The sequence below is a fragment of the Ahaetulla prasina genome, chromosome 8 (genome assembly GCF_028640845.1).
Source record: "Ahaetulla prasina isolate Xishuangbanna chromosome 8, ASM2864084v1, whole genome shotgun sequence".
Lineage (NCBI taxonomy): Eukaryota > Metazoa > Chordata > Lepidosauria > Squamata > Colubridae > Ahaetulla > Ahaetulla prasina.
Window position 1 is genome coordinate 36,075,188 of NC_080546.1, and position 19,223 is coordinate 36,094,410.

Below are 19,223 nucleotides of genomic sequence, written 5' to 3' on the forward strand. Positions count from 1 at the left end.
CACCTGGCTGCTATTTAGGCTCTTCATACCTATGAAAAGGCTGGACTTAGTTTTTCACACATGGCTTCTCCATTTTGGCTTTCTTTTTTTTAAGATTAAATAATGACATAGCATAATATGTCATACTTTGTTATTTATATGAGGTTGTATTTACCTATTTTTAAGAACTGTTAAGGATCAGATGATTTTTACGATGTCCTGATACATATAACCATAGAACTCAAAGAGGGTGTACTTTCTTTTTCAAATGACTGTATTCACTAATTATACTTTATTATAACAATATAAATTGATACGCTAAGTTTGAAGTTGGTGATTTCCACAATTTGGGTGAAATAAAAAGTTCAGTCCATGATCAGACTGTTATAATTTGTACATGCAGAAGCTTGATCCAATACCAGTGACTGCTAAGTGACCATTTTTTTCAGGGATTGTATATGTGAAGGTTACACAGAAAACAATCTCTCTGTATCTTTATTATGTGGGTTAAAGAGCACAACCAAGAAAAAGACCAATTTTTGTTTTCAGTGAGAAATCTAGAAATAAAATTTGAGTAGAAAAATTTTCACTTAAACATTATTTTATCCTTTTCTGGCTATTGTGCAGTAAGCTAATCTGAGATTATTTTCTTTGGCTTTACAGTTAAAAATGCAGTTATAACATGGTGTACAAATGAGAATACAGTTTGATTTTGGCTTCTTGGCTTATTACTATGATGATTGAGCAGAATACAATAATTGGCAAGTGAAAAGAAAAAGTAGTCCCAAAAAGGGCAGGAAATGACTGAGAAAAACATAATCATAGTTACATTGTAGATCAACAAGACTGACTCTATGGTATAATGCAAAGTACCAATTCCAATGTAATATTTCCAATGACACTCTTGTGTCCCACAAACATTTTCATAGAAAATAAAAATGTTGAGTGGCTGGATGTTTGATATCTTTACCTGCCTATTTAAAAAGGGAAAAGCTAAAGTACAGAGATCATTTTGAAACTAATGGAGTGGTATGAATAATTCTAAATAGTTTGCCCAGTGATAAATGGCTATTTTATCACTGGATATATGTCCATAACAGCTAAGGACATACATTAAAAACTTTAAAGCCTGGGAAACCTAATCACAATATCTATAAAACTACTAGTGGGTAGTGTGATTTAGCATATTTGTGAAACAAAGAATTGAACAATATATACATACACACACACACACATATATATATACATATATATATATATACACATATAAAAAACATCAACTACTAGATGAAGCCTATTTTTTTATTTCAAGTGTTAATGGTAAAAAAAAGTTCAGCACAGCTGTTTTATTTAAAAACGTGAAACTACGTTACTCTTCTAGTTCAGCAAGTAAACACATGAACCCAATGTCCTTTAATGACATAATAGTTGAGAATTGTAAAGTACATCTTATGAAGACCCGTAAAATTAAAGAACTAGCTTAAATTTAGCGATTACAAGAATTCAGTATTCACAGCTTGAGTTTCTTTTTTCTTCCTCTTCCATCAGGAGTACCATCCAATTTACGTTTCTGTGTCTGAATCAGAAAAGAGAAAAATTTGAGTTTCAGCTCTGAGAATTTCATCATGATTTAAATTACTGTAAAGCTATAGCTAAAAAATTTATAATTTATTTTTTATTATATATCAATTTTTTAAAAAAAATAATAATAATATGGGAAAAGGGGTCTAGAAAGAAATATTGCAAAGACTATCTTAAAATCCTGCTCAATTCTACGCCATTTAGCATGAAGTAATATAAAAATGTGATTAATCCTACAAGTCTAGACTTAATGTGTGCTGTTTAAAAAACTAGATTAGGAAATTATAACTAATATGGATTCATAATCTTTTCCCATACATATTATCATTTATGTCATTTTCTTTCATTTGAATCTTCAGAGTTAAACAGTTTACTCTCACCAAAGATGGTTTAGGTCCACGTTTCTTCTTTTCTGCCTTCTCTTTTTCTTCTAATTCCATGTTTTCTCTTTCAATCAAAGTTATTAAGGTATTACATCTTCGTTGCAATTCCTGAATCAAGAGCAAACAGGAGATTCAATGGTATAATTGCCACTATACAAAGAATTTTATACAATTACATTACATTCTTTCTAATGATTTCCACTGTAGATGCTTTACACGTAACAGAAAACTTTGGAAAAATCTGTCAAATAATCCCTCCAGCCTTCCAACTAGCCATGTTAAAAGGCTACTTGTCAACAACTTACATTTACTATGTATCTGGAACTACAACTCCATTTCTTGGGAATCATTATATTCAGCAATGAGATTTTATGGTGATGTAGCACTAAACACCTGGAAGGTAAGTGACTATCTAGCACTGTTCTAGAACCTTGTAATACTGAGCTATGGAGGTGAGGTTCAAAATAAAAAGAAACATGTAGAGCTGTATGAACCATTTCTGAAGAATAAGTACAAAGTTTCGATATTTATGCTAGAAGCAGGACAACATATGGAAAGAACTTCTCTTGGTGGGATGGATATGAGGCAGAGAATAAAAGCAGAAAAAATGCATAGTCAATAGCCATTATATTACTTCAATAAAAATGGCAGTGTCCCTTTTGGGTTACAATTACACAAAGAATAGAATATCCACTATCTTTGAATGGAATTACGTTCCTGGTTAAGAATAAAAGGGACTGTATGAAGCTCTCTGAGCTTGGTTGTTTGCTTGCAGGCATTTCATAACTCAACTAGATAACATCATCATCATTTGCACCAAGCAGCACTTTCCTTTCAATATGCCTGCTTATTCTCTTGTAAATGCCTCCTCCTCCTAATGAATGAAAATACAAAAATAAATTCACTTCTTGCTAAACTGTGCTAATCAGTGCCAAACTGAGTATCCCAAAGGGAGGGGCAATGGAAGACTATAGACCTGGTTATTAGATTTTCCACTTATTGACTGCTTTGTGTAACAACAGAGCTACCAATCCCAAGTGTGGTTGGTAAATAAAGCCTATTTTAAAAATTGTGTTTTTAACACAATTACTATGCTGTTCCAAATGTACAATTTGATGGACACGTTTAGGCACTCCTGGTCAAATTTTATGGTTCAATGGAAGCTGACCTGTACCTCATACAACATTAAGCATGACCTATTTCTGCAAAGGTGAATGGATACTTAATAATATTTTTAATGTTCATAGATTCAAAGTGAGCAGCAGCAGCCAAAAAAGCTAATATAATCCTGGGTTATATAAACAGGCATAGAATCAAGAGCACATGAAGTACTAGTACCACTTTATAAAACCCTAGTAAGACCACATCTAGAATACTGCAACCAATTTTGGTCACCATGCTACAAAAAAGATGTTAAAACTTTGGAAAAAGTTCAGAGAAGAACTCCTCAGATGATCCAAGTCCTGGAGACGATCAAAGGCCTGGAGATGCGAAGAACTGCTGCAGGATTTGAGTTTGGCTAGTCCAAAGAAAAAAAGAATTAGGGGTGACATGATAACAGATATTTGAGGGGCTGCCACAAAGAACGGAATCAAATTATTCTCCAAAGCACCAGAGGGCAGGACAAGAAATAATGGCTGGAAACTAATTAAAGAGAGAGAAGCAACCAGGAATTAAGGAAAAACTTGCTAACGATGAGGATAATTAACCAGTGGAAAAGCTTGTCTTTAGAAGTTGTAGGTGCTTCATCACAGGAGATTTTTAAGAAGAGACTGGATAATCGCTTATCTAAAATAGAATAGGTTCTCTTGCTTGAGCAGGGGACTGGAATAGAAGATCTCCAAAATCCCTTCCAGCTCATTCCATTCCATTGCATTTGTAAGAAAATGAAAAAAACAAAATAAAACTACAGTCACATGAAAAAGAAAGTAAACCCTCTTTAAGTTCTATGGTTTTATGTATCAGTACATAGTAAAAATCATCATATCCTCATCATAATACATAAAACCATGGAACTCAAAAAGAGTGTACAATAAAGTAAAAAAAATTACATAAAATACAAAAAAGCTGTACAATGCATGTCTACCAGGGAGATAAATCATATTAATTAAAACCCAACTATGAGAAAGAATGAGAGAACATTGCCATACCCTCCCTCCCATGCCCCTTTATAGGTTATAACCAGGTGGCCTCTGGTGGCTCAACAGACTAATGCAGTCTGTTATTAACACAGCTGCTTGCAATTACTGCAAGTTCAAGTCCCACCAGGCCCAAGGTTGACTCAGCCTTTCATCCTTTATAAGGTAGGTAAAATGAGAACCCAGATTGTTGGGGGCAATAAAAGTTGACTTTGTATATAATATACAAATGGATGAGACTATTGCTTAACACAACGTAAGCCGCCCTGAGTCTTTGGAGAAGGGCGGGATATAAATTCAAAAAATAAATAAAAATAACCAGCATTAATAATGGTACTAGGAAACTTACAGATAATAAGTGGTGCAACCAAAGGAGAGATGCTACTCTGGTAAATCAAGTTTCACTTGTTACTCTCCAAGTGAATGTTTTTCAATTTTTTACAGTTCTTGACTTATGATCATTTGTTTAAAACTAGTTTAAAGTTATGATGGCCTTAGTAGAAGTGCCTTATGACCAATTCTCAAAGTTATTACCACTGCACCACTCCTGCAATCATGTGATCACAATTCAGGTGCTTAGCAAACAATATGCATTTACAACTGTTGCAGTGTCTTCCGATCACATGATCACATTTTGTGACCACCCCTGCTAGCTTCTGTCAAGCAAAGTCAACTGGGGAAGCTGGATTCATTTAACAACCACATGGTTCATTTAACGACTATGTAATTTATTTAACTACCACAGTGATTCACTTAACAATAAATATGTATTTATTAGTATGTATACTGCAGTAAAGCTGGTCATAAAATTGAGTCTGATCACATGATCACCACCACGTATTGTCTGAATTTCTGGTCATAAATCAAGGACCATCTGTAAGAAACAATGTTCATCTACAGTCTTCTCTATCCCCAAACTGCTTTTCTTGGTTTTTTAATAATATTTTAATGTTTTTTAATAATATTTTTAATGTTTATCAATTCAAATCAAACAGAAACTAGTACATACCATTGCAGTTCTAGACTTGAGGAACCAGTCAAATCTGAACTGGGGAGAATTTCGAATACACTGTCTCAATTCATCATAAACATTTTCTTTGTCAAATCCAAGCTTATGAAGCATACAGATCAAAAACCGATCTTCTTCTTCTGTGTAATTCTTCCCTTTGTTAGTACCATATGATATTCTCAATTGGTGAAAAGGTGCTTTGTATCTGCCAATCTAAGAAAAAGGAAATCAATGTGGCATGTAAAAAAATATATAGATGCGCGTGCGCACGCACACAAGCTCATTGGAAATTTAATTAGTACATATTTCTAGCAGCAAAAAGGCCTCTTGATATATTTTTTTATTTTGTCACAACAGTATACGCAAACATTGACATAAAACAACAACACATATAAACATATATTTATGTATAGTATGAAGAGCGTTGGTCCAAGAACGCTGCCTTGGGGAACGCCACTTTTGACAGGAAAAAAAAAAGGAAAGGAAAAAAAAGGAAATTTGTAGATAAGTGATTAATCTTACCACCATATCAACAATATAAAACAAAAATAAAACACAGGATAGAAGTCCAGGATAAACTAGATAAAAGGAAATTAATAAACTACATGTAAATTAACATACAAAGCATCAGCATTCAGTAAACAATACCACAATCTCAGAATACCCCAATCTGTTCAATATAATGGGTCCTTTGATTATAAACTCCTTAAGTATAAACTTATCAGTTCTTCTTGTGATGTATAGATTAGAAGTCAGGAGGAAATAGGACATTTAAATCCCAGTGGATTTCTTGATTTGTAGAAAAGCAGCCTTTTAAAAATTTACACATTCTAAATTTCCAAATTTGAACACTGGATTAGGGATTTAAAAGATCAAAAAAAACTAATACATCTTAGTCTTTTTATGACTACATTTGAGCCTAGAATTTTGGTCATAAATTATTGCAGTCATTAAGCAGGTCACCATGTGACCTGACTCAATTTTACAACTATTTTTTCCAAAAGTTGTTAAGTGAATCACCATGACTGTTGAGCCAATCACATGATCATTAAGAGAATCGCATAGTTGTTAAGTGTACCCAGAATATCAAATCAGTATTTTTGCCATTTTCTGCCACAAGGACCCAATGATTGCACATAATGCCTCAAAGACCGCTAGAATTTTCTATTTGATTAATTTTTAATGAAAAATAAGACTATAATACATAGCTGGATAGTAATTATATTGATTGCATTAAATTGTAATTAAATCTATCCATAAAATAAAATTTATTTTTACCCTGGCCTTTTATTACAGGAATACCAGTCCTGCCTTAGAAAAACTTGCACTCCCCATACGCCACACTATAATGTTTTCCCTGCGTAATCATTGCTGCTATTCTTCTGTACAATGGGCAAGGGACAGCAATTCATCATTTTAAATACAAGTCCTTTACTTACAACAGTTCATTTAGTGACCATTCAAAGTTACAACGGCATTGAAAAAGTGACTGATGACCATTTTTCACACTTATGACCATTGCAGCAGCGTCATGGTCATGTGATTTGCATTTGGATGCTTGACAACTGGTTCATATTTATGATGGTTGTAGTGTCCTGGGGTCATGTGATCCCCTTTTGTGACCTTCTGCCAAGCAAAGTCAATGCGGACAGCAGATTCACTTAACAACCATGTTAATAACTTAACAACTGCAGTGATTCACTTAACAAATGTGGCAAGAAAAGTCGTAAAATCAGGGAAAACTCACTTAACAAATTTTTCACTTAGCAACAGAAATTCTGGGCTCAATTGTGGTCATTGCACAGTGAAGCCAAGGAAAGGTAGGACCTGAAACAAAGACGTGTTGAGAAGTGCTAAAGAAAGGTTCTCAATCTTTTAGTTAACTGGAAAATATATCAACCTTACTTTCTGAAATATAGAAAAAATAACAATAGGAATGTCTATGGAGATTCTCAGTCATCCAGGTCATGGTTGTCCCAAAGGTGCTTTTTCAAGAGGCAACTGGATTCTCTGGTTTTTCTTTGAAAACTTTTTGCATCTCATCCAAGAAGCTTCTTAGATGAGAAGCAAAATGACTTCAAGGAAAAACAGAAAGTCCAGTTGCCTCTTGAAAAAGCACATTTGGAATAATAAAATAGAAAAAGGCAATATTTAAAAACCAATAGTATCATCCCTTATTAATATTTTACCATTTTTCTTCACATAATACAACTTAAAAAGCAATTACCTTTGTGTCAAGTGCTTTTTTAATACTAATTCTCCTCTGAATTCGAGCTTCACCTCTTTCAATTTGCGCCATAATCTTTTCTATGTCCTGAAGCTCATTACATCGTTCCCAGAAAACAGCTGAAGAAAGTAAGTAATCTATTAGTTTTGTCTCACATGCTTGCAAAGTAAATCAATTATTGTTCAGTTTTACATTTTTATTTCTTTTTAGATCTAACATAATTCTTCTCAAATCAATCAGCATAATATGCCAACTTGTTTAAGAGAAAGCCTTTGTCTTCCCAAAATACGACATTTGCTCTGCTTCAACCATTTTGTGGTAAATTTGTTTGTTTAGTATTGTCATGCTGCATGAGCCACATTTTTAAGTTAAGTTTAAGTTTACCCTAACATTCTTCTGAAGAATTTACCACAGGACATTTCTAGGTAATTTGCCAGGAATCTTTGGCAAATCCGAGTGTGTGTTTTCAGAATAGTGGTTTCTTCCTTCTTCCTAAGCATACAATTCTTTTGTGTTATTTTCTTTATGAATACTGATAAGAAAAAATGCAGTTGTGGCCTGCAGATCTTGTTCTTTATATCCTAGCATTCTTTAAGTTTGGCAATAGATTTGTAGCCTTTTCATTTTGATGGGGATCAACAATCCTTTTTCTGACATTTGAGGAAATCTTTTTGATTTACTTCCCCAAGCTTGTCATAAAGCGCAAACTTTAACAGTGACAAACTTTTTGTGTGTATTTTAAAAGGGTTGGTCCTTCAAGCACCTGAGTGTTATCCCACTGCTGGAACATCTAACTCATCTTTCCCTATTAAGAGAGTTTATTGTGCTAGTGCTTCACATTTTCTTTTCCAACAGAGAGAATTAAAGTTAGCTCAACATGTTCAGTAAAGAAGATACAAAATGAATATATTAACTGCTAAAAGGACTTAGATAAAGCTTTTATAATATGGTTACAATGCTGCAGGATTACATATAATTTTAAAGCCTTCACCCAAACATTTGTATGTTCTTCAAAAGAGAAGCAGATGGAATATAAAAGAAATAAGTACCCATATTTTAGCCTGCTGAACTTGGAACAGAATGCATAGGGGATGTATGTACATACTGTGCCTGGTGTTGGGTCCCACTGATTTTGAGATTCAGGATGTCTGAAACAGTGTGCCTTTATTTCAAGAACAGCCTGAAATCTCCAGAATCAATAGGACAAAACAGTATAAAGAATGTACACTCACACTAAGTTTTGAAAATCATAAATATAGTATCAATTTTTACAAGTTTTCTATGACTAATGAATATCTTTGGGTCGGTTAGCTAGTTGAATGTCAGCTTTGAAAAAAAGCAAAATGAATTTCTTTTGCACAGATGTGCTCATTATTGTAATATATTCTCTTGTTTTCCTTTGTTTGTGGATGATCAGTGTGCACTTAAAAATGCACAAAAAGTTCTATGGTACTTGGCTTGCTAAAGCTTAACTTGTGTACATGCAGTGTTCATGCTCATTCTCCTGGAATAAACTGAAACTCTTCTGCAGATTTTTGGCAGCAAGCCAGTGGAAACTACCAAAAAGAGGGGCAAGAAGAGCAAATTTGCAAGTTAATATTCAAATGTTGGTTTACTGTTTATAGTAAATGTTTTAGTATTTTATTGTTTACTGTGTACACTTTAATGTTACATTTACTATTGATGTTTTACTTCTTTGTAATGTTACACATACTATGAAAATGAGTTGAATGAAAATGGCAGCATGCATCAGACTGTATCAGACTGGATTGTGAATATAGCTTTTCTTATATTATTTAAAAATTTAAAATGATATTACCAGAATATTCAATGACTTCCTCTGGAGTTTTTCCTTCTACTTCTCGAGCTATATTTTCAATGTCATCACGACCCCATTTTTCATTAGCTTTAATGAACTGATTGAAATCTCTTTTATTCCAGTTTGTAAATCCCTTCAAAAAAGAAGAATAAAGTTTTTTAATATTACTATCCTTTAGAAGACAAGGCTCAATTAGGTTATTGTTGAAGCTGAAGCTTGAAAAATTACATTATCCAGTTGAGGATAAACTGATTCTTCTAAGTATTTTTAAATATGTTCCATAACCACAATAATGGACTTAATGAAGTCTGCGATTCTTGCTTCTCTAAGTCATAATCATAAATCCTTTATGACTGAATAACCATCCTCAATTTCATTCAAGTTCATGCACGTTCTGGTCATTCTCATACTTTAAAAGCTACTCCAGAAGTATAAATTTGATTAGAAGAGGTCAATAGTACCTTTTTGGGGAGGAAATACCCACAAATAATATCTTTCCCTTTTCTGGATTTCAATTCAGGAAAGGACACAATAAATATTAGTTTATGGCATTTCTATGTCACTGTATCCAGCAAGCTTTGGCAGAAGCAATCTATGAATGATGCGACTAGATAAACTTGTTGAATTTATTCAGCAGTACTGAACAGTATTTAAGACTAATAAAAATTTTCTCAATACTTGGACTGAAGAACACTTGTTTCTGGAAGTCTTAAGCTAATATTATTCTGACAAATAAAACAAAGAAAGGCTCATATAGAAAACAGTGGAACAATTTAAAGACAATTCCAAAAAAAGAAGACAACAGAGAACGTGACTGTATTGACTAAGCTTACAAGTTGCAGTTATTGACAAAACAATGTCCATCAAATTATAGCGTTATCAGTTGCAGAACAAAACTGTAATTCAACAGGGGTGTCAATGTTGTGGCCCGCCAGCAGCCAGCAGAGCTGGCAGATTAGACAATGAGGCGGTTGGGGAGGAACATGGGCTAGTCCTGGAGTCTGGGGAAGGATCTGATGAGGTCTCTGCATCGGAGGCAGAGAGGGGGCCAGGGCCGGATGCCAGTTATCAGCTGCTTTCAGAGTCAGATATCAGCAAGCAGACAAACAGGTGGAGCCTGTTTCCAGTGTGCGCATGCGCAAGAGTTGCCGGACGAAGGGAACAGCTAAAGAACAAGGGTCGACTTGGGAGTATGGCCACAGGTGGACAATGAATGTCCGCTCCCAGAAGGAATAAAAGAGGAGCGAAAGGGGAGTGGAGTTTGCAGGAGATAATTACTGTATTTTTCGACAATAAGACACACTTTTTTGTCTTCCAAAAGGGGGTGAAAATGTCTGTGCGAATATTGCTGATGCCCCACCCACCCGCCATTTTTGGCCTCTACATGCCCTGTTTTGGGGGTTTTTCCACCCATTTTCGAGACCTTTTTCGGACTGTTTTTGAGGCGTTTGGGGCCCGTTTTCGAGGGGCTTTTTTTAGCCCATTTTTGAGGTTGGGGCCCATTTTTGAGGTTTGGGGCCTGTTTTTTGTTTTTTGTTTAAAAAAAATGGGCCGAAAAAAGCCTCAAAAATGGGCTGAAAATAGCCCAAAAAAGCCTCAAAAACAGTCCCAAAAACCAGCCAAAAACTTTTTTTTTGTTTTACTCTTCTAATTTTAGGTGTATCAGGTACGTCTTATAGTCCGAAAAATATGGTAGTTCGCCTAATTGGTTTGTGACTCTCCGAGACTCCTTGCCAAGTTTTGACGGTATTGGCCTGGCAGCTCTCCAAGCCAAATAAGGTCTGTGACTGTAAATTCTCCCTTGAAAGACTTTGCTGAGTGTGAATGAAAGAAATTCACAGTAACTTAATAAAAAGAGATTTTTGTCGGGATAAGGAGTCTACTTCATTGTTTTGGAATGTCTAGGTCAGAACAGTAAACCTCAATTTCATTGAGGGCCACATCAGGATTGGGTTTGACCTTGGAGGGTCAGGTGGGGGTGTGCTTGACCATGGTAGGTGGTGGCCATGGTGAATGTGGCACAGAATCACACTTCCATAGACACGGTTTTATAAACTTATAAATATAGGGAGGTGTACATTTCTGTGATTTTGTTTTTTTAATACTTACTTGAGCTACTTGATCACCTTATGAGAAAGACCAGATCAAGAAACTGACTCCATAGGAAGACTAGAATTATAAATTATTGACATAGGCTAGTAGCAGAATCCTGCAAGCCTGAAAGGTAAAATATTTTACTTTTCCTCCCTTTTTTAACCTTCTGAGTCAAGGACGGCCTCCTTCAATACTCCGGAAGCCCCGTTTTGGGCCTGGAAGGCCTTTTGAGCCACTCCGGAGGCCCCATTTTGGGCCTGGACAGCCTCCTGGATGACTCCAGAGGCCCTGTTTTAGGTCTGGAAGGCCTCCTGGGCCACTCCGAAAGCCAAAAGCAGTTGCAGGGGGGTGCAAGTGCCCCATTTTTGCTAGCAGAGGCGCCGCAAGTCAGTCATTTGCTATTTCCAGATTGGCCCCGCAGGCCAGTTCTAAGAATCCCACGGGCCGAACCCAGCCCACGGGCTTTGAGTTTGACACCCTTGCTTTACAACAAGAACACTTTTTTTCTACACCAACTAGTAAGTCTAGAAAAGGAATTAAAGGTAGTTTTTAATTTGTCTAGCAGGTGAGAAATACCTGAGTAAGTAGTTTTTCCTTTTCATCTAGTTCTTCTTCATTAAGCGGTTCAGCTTCATCAATTTTAATTTGTTCTTCCTTTTGTGTCTGAGCTGCATTTGGCAAGTCAGGATTACGAGGTACCTAAGGAATTTATATTTCTATAAGTAACTAGTTTACATGCTCTAAAAACATTATAGTTTCTTATATAAACCTCTAGTGGCTTTACTCAAAACATATGGTTTTACTGCCATATAGTAAAACATAAAGAACTTGAAAAAGCAAAACATGGTTGATTAATACCTTATATCCAATAGTTTTTCTATAATAAAGAATTTCTTTTTCCAACAATTCAAACAAACGTGGTGGAAAGAATTGGAAATCCTGAACATTAGGTTGTTTTGGAGGTCGTGGGGCCTTTAAAAAAAGACACATTGCACTATAATCATAATCAGTAACACAAGTTAAGCAGCATTTAATGGCATAAAATACAAATTACTTCCATTTTATTCTATTTGCCCCCCCCCGAAAGTGTCTCCCCACTGATACATAAGTGTATTTAATTGTTAATTAATTGAGCAAATCTATACACATGAGTGGTTTAATTTCTGCAACCTCCAATTCTGCTTGATTTATTTTCATTGCTATTATTACAAAACAAACAGGGGGGAAAAAACAATTAATTGGTAAACTGAAAGAAAAAAGACAGCAAAAATGATGACAAAATGCAAAGCATATATTCACAGACACATATACACATATAACAATTCTAATAAGCATTTCAATGAATGGAACTGATATATGTTATTCTTTTAGAAGAACTGGAAACTGAATCTATAGGGAAGAAAACAATTTTCTATTCCATCTCTAACCACTGTCTGAATAGACATAGTTGGAAACAAGTATGATAAAAGCACACATAACTGCTTTGAACAGTTTAGATTCCAAAAATTTCATCAATACAATATGGATACCGATATGTATAAAACATTTTATGAATAAGTTTACAAGCTTTTCTACTTATTCTATTTTTAACAAGTTTCAATGATACTCACCTTTGGTGCTTTTGGTTCACTGACACGAAGAGCTTCCCTAAAATAAGCATCAACTGCATAGTTGGCTTTTCTTTCCCGTTTAGGTGGCTCGATCCACTCTGTGAATGCCATCTGTAACATATGGCACTTTTAGAAAATTGTATGGGAGCATCATAATTGTAAACAGACAGTAAAGTTAACCGACATATTGAATGGAAATAAATGCATTACCTTTTGTTTTTCTCTGTAATCTTCTCCTTCAAAGTTATACACACTAGATTCCGTATCCACTGTAAAGTTTCTGAGTGAACTTTCACCCATTTTGGAAAGTTTTTCATTCATTTCTGCAGTCTACATATATAAAGAAGATTTTAATTAGTGTTTTGTAACAATCTGCTTTATCGTCAACAAAAGTAATCATATAGTCAACATGGCTTTCTGATAAAATCTGAATTAAGAAGATTAGCATAACTTTTTCTACTAGCTTCTAATGTCCACTCACTTTCTTTGCGCCTCTTTCCAAAATACCATCAATGTCTTCATCTGTAATTTCACTCTCTTTTGATGCAAAGACATGGGTAGCTCCATGTCGAATCATTTGCAACATTTCATCTTTTCCCAGTTTATTCAGATTCTGATCTACTAGTCTTCCTATATATATATATATAAAAGAGAATATTCTCAAGAGGCTGATAACTTCACAAATGTTTTAAAAATAGGCATAACATACAATTCTTTGACACTACAACATTTAACTTGTGTTTTGAAGCTAAATAAACAATTTTAAAAAATAGTTCTGTACCAAAAGCTGGACTGGGATTAAAATAATAGTATAATACCAAGCATATCTACTTCTGTAGCAATAGTTGACAATTTTTTTTAAGTAGCAACATTTATTATTCTATTATAATTTGCAATTCTATTCCAGAAAAAGGTGAGGCCAATTTTTCATATTAAATATTAAGTACAATTTTCCAACATTAAACAGAATGTTTATACTGCATTATTTTTCTTCCTCATCTAACAATGAATAAAAACTGACGCTGGTGGATAAGACTTGCAACTTCTCTCAAAAAATTTTTTGATTCCTTCCGATTACTATTTATGATTAAAATTATAACATCAACTATTCTTAACTCAACATTCTAGATATACCGTTTAACTATCAAGCTTATGTCTAGACAATACTTTTTGGATGTATTTTCACATTACAGTACTTAGCAATCATTTTTTATTTTGATACTTTTTCCAAGTTTGGATATACTTAGCTTACTGACCACATTTGGTATTAAAAAACAGCATAACATTTTTACCTTGTTGAATAACTATGGAATCTAAGCGAAGTTTCATTTCTGCTCTTTCTACTATTCTTTCTTCTACAGTGTTGTCTGTAATAAATCTGAATACTCTAACAGTCTTTGTCTGACCAATTCTATGTGCACGATCCTATGTGGTAAGAAAAAAGGATATTCAATTCATAAAAATTACATTTTTGTAATATAAACAATGCACAATTGGTGAACAGATATCATTTCCCTGGAAGTCTAAATCTTTACAATTTAAAAATAATTATGTAATAATTACCATGGAAACCTTATTTTAATGCAATAGTTTTTATCAAAAATCCAGGCAGACAAGCAAACATATTTCTTGCTACATGTTCAATATCCCTGGAAAAAAAAGTCAGATTTAAATACAAGATTTCATACTAATCAAGCTTACCATAGCCTGAAGATCAACTTGTGGATTCCAGTCAGAATCATATAGAATTACAACATCAGCTGTAGCTAGGTTGATTCCCAAACCACCAGCCCGTGTGCTCAGCATAAAGAGAAACTTTGAACTGCCAGGTTCGTTGTATGCATTAATAGAAGCCTACAATAAAAAAGTTGATCAATTCACACTGAGTGCTAAGACAAATAAATAAACCTCCTGTTTCTGCATGCTTACTTGTCTTTCATCATGAGGTGTCTGCCCATCAAGTCTGCAATACTCATAATTTCGCCACATACAGTAATCTTCTAATATATCTAAGACTCTTGTCATCTGGCTGAAGACTAGGACTCGTGATCCTATTGCATGAAGAAAGAATTTAAAAATTGTTACTCAAATTCTTCTAAATAAATTTTATGACAAACTGAAATAACTAAGTATACTCATAAAGCAACATACGATCTGAATAAACTTAGCTATTAGAAATCCTTGAACATTTATAATATATACTTAGCAAATGACAAGATAACTTATAAACAAAATTACTTTTGTAATTTTGCAATTCTACAAAAATTAATAGCATCATTATTTTTATGGAGAATGAAAGCAATTGGGAACGTTATTATTTATTCGATTTTTATACCCCGCCCTTCTCCGAAGACTCAGGGCGGCTTACAATGTATTTTTGGATGTATTTTCACATTACAGTACTTAGCAATCATTTTTTATTTTGATACTTTTTCCAAGTTTGGATATACTTAGCTTACTGACCACATTTGGTATTAAAAAACAGCATAACATTTTTACCTTGTTGAATAACTATGGAATCTAAGCGAAGTTTCATTTCTGCTCTTTCTACTATTCTTTCTTCTACAGTGTTGTCTGTAATAAATCTGAATACTCTAACAGTCTTTGTCTGACCAATTCTATGTGCACGATCCTATGTGGTAAGAAAAAAGGATATTCAATTCATAAAAATTACATTTTTGTAATATAAACAATGCACAATTGGTGAACAGATATCATTTCCCTGGAAGTCTAAATCTTTACAATTTAAAAATAATTATGTAATAATTACCATGGAAACCTTATTTTAATGCAATAGTTTTTATCAAAAATCCAGGCAGACAAGCAAACATATTTCTTGCTACATGTTCAATATCCTGGAAAAAAGTCAGATTTAAATACAAGATTTCATACTAATCAAGCTTACCATAGCCTGAAGATCAACTTGTGGATTCCAGTCAGAATCATATAGAATTACAACATCAGCTGTAGCTAGGTTGATTCCCAAACCACCAGCCCGTGTGCTCAGCATAAAGAGAAACTTTGAACTGCCAGGTTCGTTGTATGCATTAATAGAAGCCTACAATAAAAAAGTTGATCAATTCACACTGAGTGCTAAGACAAATAAATAAACCTCCTGTTTCTGCATGCTTACTTGTCTTTCATCATGAGGTGTCTGCCCATCAAGTCTGCAATACTCATAATTTCGCCACATACAGTAATCTTCTAATATATCTAAGACTCTTGTCATCTGGCTGAAGACTAGGACTCGTGATCCTATTGCATGAAGAAAGAATTTAAAAATTGTTACTCAAATTCTTCTAAATAAATTTTATGACAAACTGAAATAACTAAGTATACTCATAAAGCAACATACGATCTGAATAAACTTAGCTATTAGAAATCCTTGAACATTTATAATATATACTTAGCAAATGACAAGATAACTTATAAACAAAATTACTTTTGTAATTTTGCAATTCTACAAAAATTAATAGCATCATTATTTTTATGGAGAATGAAAGCAATTGGGAACGTTATTATTTATTCGATTTTTATACCGCCCTTCTCCCGAAGGACTCAGGGCGGTGTACAGCCAAAAGTAAAAACAGGCAATACAATATACAATTAAAATACAAATTAAAAAACTTATTTTATAATTGGCCTAAAAAACTTTAAAATATATAAAACTAAAACCCCTTAAAATTAATAATAGAAAATTTAAAATCAATAAAATTTAAGCCAGCCCCGCGCGAATGAAAAGATGTGTCTTCAGTTCGCGGCGGAAGGTCCGAAGGTCAGGTATTTGGCGTAAACCCGGGGGAAGCTCGTTCCAGAGTGTGGGAGCCCCCACAGAGAAGGACCTTCCCCTGGGGGCCGCCAGCCGACATTGCTTGGCGGACGGCACCCTGAGAAGTCCCTCTCTGTGAGAGCGTACGGGTCGGTGGGAGGCATGCGGTAACAGCAGGCGGTCCCGTAAGTACCCAGGCCCTAAGCCATGATTTCTTGATTTTTATTCAATAATTTTTAGCAATAAGATAAAATAGTTACCCTGTTCTTTCAATTTTGGCAACAATTTATCCAAAACTACCATTTTGCCACTATTGGTAACCAAATGCATATCTGTTGTATAAGGGGGGCCAGGCTCTGCTCCATCAAAAAGGTACGGATGATTGCAACATTTTCGTAACTGCATAAGGATGTTTAATAGTCTCATTTTATCCAGTTTTCCAGCAGAGTTCAATATATCTATATCCTTCATTAAGATTCTTGTGTACCTGTATTGAAAGACAAAGACAACTGAGGCTCTCAGTCCTGCATTAAAATGTAATGCAAATATTTCAAGATTTAATAACAATAAAAAGCAATCAGCAACATAGGGAAGTTATATTTATTCATACTAATTTTAATTACTTACCATTCCCTTTGCATTTTGCTGAGACCAACATATATTTTAACTTCTTTTTTGGGAGGTAAACTTTTCTCTACTTCAGCTTTTATACGACGTAACAAAAATGGTCGTAGTACCTGCCAAATATAATGAATAATATCACACAGTAAAATAATTGTATTTTATACTACTGGATTAATTTCTCTTTCAAAAGTATCAGCTTTCCATGCTGTATCTAATTGTGGTTCTGAGGTCTTCATGCATGCAGCTGGAGAAACTTAACTATTACATAACATTTCTGGAAAGAAACATAGAGGAAACTGGAAGTCCCAAAGTTCATGAAACTATTTATGCCATTTATGGAATTGAAAAATGTTGCAGTATCCTCACCAACAGAGTTTCAAGCAAAGTTTAGAGGCATGTTTTATTTACTATGTAGAATACATAGAGATGCTGCATAGAGTGAGAGATATGTAGTAAAAATAGACCAAAGTTAGTTCATTTTTTAAAAGAAACTCACCATGTGAAGCCGTTCTACTAATTTTTGATCCCCAAGACAGTTGTTTGTATCAAACCAGGAATCAAAATCCTGAATTAAAAAACATGCTTTATAATCAAATAATTCACTACCAATAAATCAGCATTTAATATACTATTCCTTGCCCACACATCTATTAAATACAAACAGAAGAATTAAACTATTATCTTTAGTTCTAGCTTTCCAAAAATGTTTCAATTCTATTTCAATTTCTTGCTCAAATAATATAGGAATGCTGCTAGGATAACTCGTGTTGGCTGATATTTGTGTCAACATATGATATGAAATAAATGAACATATCCCCACTCTTCTCGCATTATCTATAATTTCATATGACACACTGATACAGATTATAGATAACACAATAATCCTTCTTAATGATTTTTGAGATCTACTAAAATCTTAATTTGATTTCTACCTTCTAAAGTAAATATAGCTATCAGTGGGAAAAAATTGAGATAGCACTAAAAGTAAGGCTGATTTCCAACCTGCAAAATAGAGACACAGGATCGAACAGCATTATTCTCTGGGCATCATCTATGCTACAGGACTGAAGAGTTATTCTTATCAAGATAACCACCATCAATGATAGTTATTTTCTACCTTGCTAGAAATGCTTCTTTTTCAAATGCTTTAACAGTTTTATAAAAATTATTTTATTTTCAATTTTAAATATTTATTTCATACTGAATAGCTCACAGTGCCACAGTCAAATCTGCTGTCAACAGTATATTATTAATGTTGTTGTTATCTCATTGAATTCAACTAACAAATTCTTACAGAGCTGTTACTGTTGCTTAAAACTATTTATACTTGCCGAGAAATGCTTCTTAATCGAAAGAAGAAAACTAGAACCTAAATTCCCTTTTAATTACAATTTTCCAAATGATGATCTTTTTTTTTTTTTGTTTACATTTATACCCCGCCCTTCTCCGAAGACTCAGGGCGGCTTACAATGTATAAGGCAATAGTCTCATTCTATTTGTATATTTTTTACAAAGTCAACTTATTGCCCCCCCAACAATCTGGGTCCTCATTTTACCTACCTTATAAAGGGTGGAAGGCTGAGTCAACCTTGGGCCGGGCTCGAACCTGTAGTAATTGCAGGCTTTGTGTTCTAATAACAGGCTTCTCTATTGCCTGAGCTATTTCCTATTTTTTTAGCAATTGGGATAGAATTATGTAGATTAGGATCACTGAGGCTTCACCCACAAACTGCTTACCAATCACCTCATCTACATAAATGTCATATAATCTTTCATTCAGCCATATTTTTTAATTAAGATACCACTAAACATTACAATATTTTCATATATTACCTCAGCTGAATTAAAGACATCTGGCAATAAAAAGTTAAGAAGTGCCCATAGTTCATGTAAGTTGTTCTGTAATGGTGTTCCAGTTAACAATAACCTATTTGTAGTCTTGAATTCCCTCACAATTTCTGACAACTGAAAGAAAAAGAATTATTATAAA

At 34.1% G+C, this 19,223-nt stretch overlaps 1 protein-coding gene across 1 annotated transcript in view; it reads right to left on the reverse strand.

Annotated features, from left to right (window-relative positions):
- Positions 1-1,267: 1,267 nt before the first annotated feature.
- The window catches only part of SMARCA5 (SWI/SNF related, matrix associated, actin dependent regulator of chromatin, subfamily a, member 5), a 29,286-nt gene continuing 11,330 nt past the window's right edge, over positions 1,268-19,223 (reverse strand). The window contains exons 8-24 of the mRNA XM_058192507.1: positions 19,067-19,198; positions 17,730-17,798; positions 17,237-17,346; positions 16,870-17,096; positions 15,974-16,095; positions 15,746-15,898; positions 15,340-15,472; positions 13,322-13,470; positions 13,051-13,170; positions 12,841-12,951; positions 12,089-12,202; positions 11,807-11,929; positions 9,137-9,269; positions 7,318-7,436; positions 5,091-5,303; positions 1,941-2,051; positions 1,268-1,555 (exon numbers count right to left, since the gene is read on the reverse strand). Of these exons, the coding sequence (XP_058048490.1) occupies positions 1,490-1,555; positions 1,941-2,051; positions 5,091-5,303; positions 7,318-7,436; positions 9,137-9,269; positions 11,807-11,929; positions 12,089-12,202; positions 12,841-12,951; positions 13,051-13,170; positions 13,322-13,470; positions 15,340-15,472; positions 15,746-15,898; positions 15,974-16,095; positions 16,870-17,096; positions 17,237-17,346; positions 17,730-17,798; positions 19,067-19,198 (2,205 nt within the window). The 3' untranslated portion in view covers positions 1,268-1,489. The remainder of the gene's footprint in view (positions 1,556-1,940; positions 2,052-5,090; positions 5,304-7,317; positions 7,437-9,136; positions 9,270-11,806; positions 11,930-12,088; positions 12,203-12,840; positions 12,952-13,050; positions 13,171-13,321; positions 13,471-15,339; positions 15,473-15,745; positions 15,899-15,973; positions 16,096-16,869; positions 17,097-17,236; positions 17,347-17,729; positions 17,799-19,066; positions 19,199-19,223) is intronic.